Raw genomic sequence first — 1,754 nt, forward strand, 5'->3', positions numbered from 1 at the left:
CAACAGCTGTGTATAGTTGTAAAAACCAGTTACCTATTGAAATAAGATTCAATCTAGATGAAAAATGGAGTGATGTAAGAGTTCCTAGTAGCCTACACTGTCTTCTCTGAAACTAGTATTGAAATCTGTATAGAAAATTTAAGAGATCCAAGTTTCCAGCCCCATCAAAAGGGGAATAGATGAGAAACAAAAACTTAAAATATAATTCATGTCTATTATTGTGTCTCACAGGTAAAGAGAAAACAATTGCTAGTTCTTCATTTTGGAACCAGTTGAACCTTCACACTACCTCCAGGAGAAATGGCTGGAGATGAGACAGCACAGAGATGGGACCACACACAAATCAGCCTTCAAAAATCCTCCTACATGTGGACCATCAGCAACTTCCGTTTTATTGTGGAGGAAATAACAGAAAGCTTTAGAAGCCCAACTTTCTCAATAGGAGCCAATGACAATTGGTGTTTGAGATTATACCCAAAGGGAATCGATGAAGTAAGTGCAGATTACCTGTCAGTTAATCTACTTTTGCTCAGCTGTCCAAAGAGTCATGTTTGGGCAAAGTTCCAGTTCTGGATCATAAGTGCTGAAGGAGAGAAAATGCAAACCATGAGGAGCCCAAGAGCCTTTAGGTTCATGTCAGGCCTTGGCTACGGATTCAAAAAGTACATCCTTCGAGATTTCCTCTTGTCCCATGCACCTCATCTTCTCCCAGATGATCAGCTCACCCTCCTCTGCAAGGTCAGCGTGGTCCAGGACTCCTTCAGTATCTCTGATCAGAACAGGAAGCCAGGGATTCAAGTTCCCAGATGCACATTGGCTGATGAGCTAGGAGAGCTGTGGGAGAATTCCCGATTCACAGACTGCTGCCTGGTGGTAGCTGGCCAGGAATTCCAGGCTCACAAGGCCATCTTAGCAGCTCGCTCTCCAGTTTTCAGAGCCATGTTTGAACACGACATGGAGGAGAGCAGAAAGAACCGCTTTGAGATCCCTGACCTGGAGCCACAAGTCTTCAAGGCAATGATGGGCTTCATTTATACCGGAAAAACACCAGACCTCGACAGCATGGCAGATGTTCTGCTGGCAGCTGCTGACAAGTATGGCCTGGAGCGTTTGAAGGTCATGTGTGAGGATGCCCTCTGCAGAGACCTCTCTGTGGAGAATGCTGCCCAAACTCTTGTCCTGGCTGACCTCCGCAGTTCAGAGCAGCTGAAAACCCAGGCACTGGATTTCATTACAGCTCATGCTTCTGAGGTCTGTGAGACCTCAGGCTGGAAGGCAATGGTGGGCTCATATCCCCATTTAGTTTCTGAAGCATACTGTTCCCTGGCTTCTGCTCGTCTCCCATTCTTGGAGCCCCCTTTCAAACGCTTGAAGCAATCTTAGGACCTGGTCAGCTGTGTTCTATACTTTTCTCCCTGAAGCAGCAGCCAGTGTTGTTACCAATGACACTTGGGTAGACTATGGGATCAGTGGAGCATTTCCAGTGAAACTTGGGAAAGACAGCATAGTGGCTCAGGCTTTAATACAGCTGTAAATGAGTTGATTGTCAGGTTAATGGAGGGAAGTGCTGAGCTATATTATACACTACCCTGTTACTGTACTGGTTTGATTTTTGTCCAATGAGTTGGGAACTGGAATATGTTTTAGTTGCTGGCCCCAAGCACATTACAACAGGGTTTCTTTGGAGAAACTTGTCTGGATTGGACTGAGCAGAACATATGGTCAGGACTCATAAAGGAGAAAATAAACATGAA

General features: G+C 45.3%; 1 protein-coding gene across 1 annotated transcript; it reads left to right on the forward strand.

Annotated features, from left to right (window-relative positions):
- Positions 1-294: 294 nt before the first annotated feature.
- LOC128106142 (speckle-type POZ protein-like) lies at positions 295-1,383 on the forward strand. The gene has a single exon (XM_052731460.1). It carries the CDS (start codon positions 301-303, stop codon positions 1,381-1,383), a length of 1,083 nt encoding a protein of 360 aa, XP_052587420.1. The 5' UTR covers positions 295-300.
- Positions 1,384-1,754: the final 371 nt, after the last annotated feature.

The sequence above is a fragment of the Peromyscus californicus genome, unplaced genomic scaffold (genome assembly GCF_007827085.1).
Source record: "Peromyscus californicus insignis strain IS unplaced genomic scaffold, ASM782708v3 Scaffold_9__1_contigs__length_137607984, whole genome shotgun sequence".
Classification (NCBI taxonomy): Eukaryota; Metazoa; Chordata; class Mammalia; order Rodentia; family Cricetidae; genus Peromyscus; species Peromyscus californicus.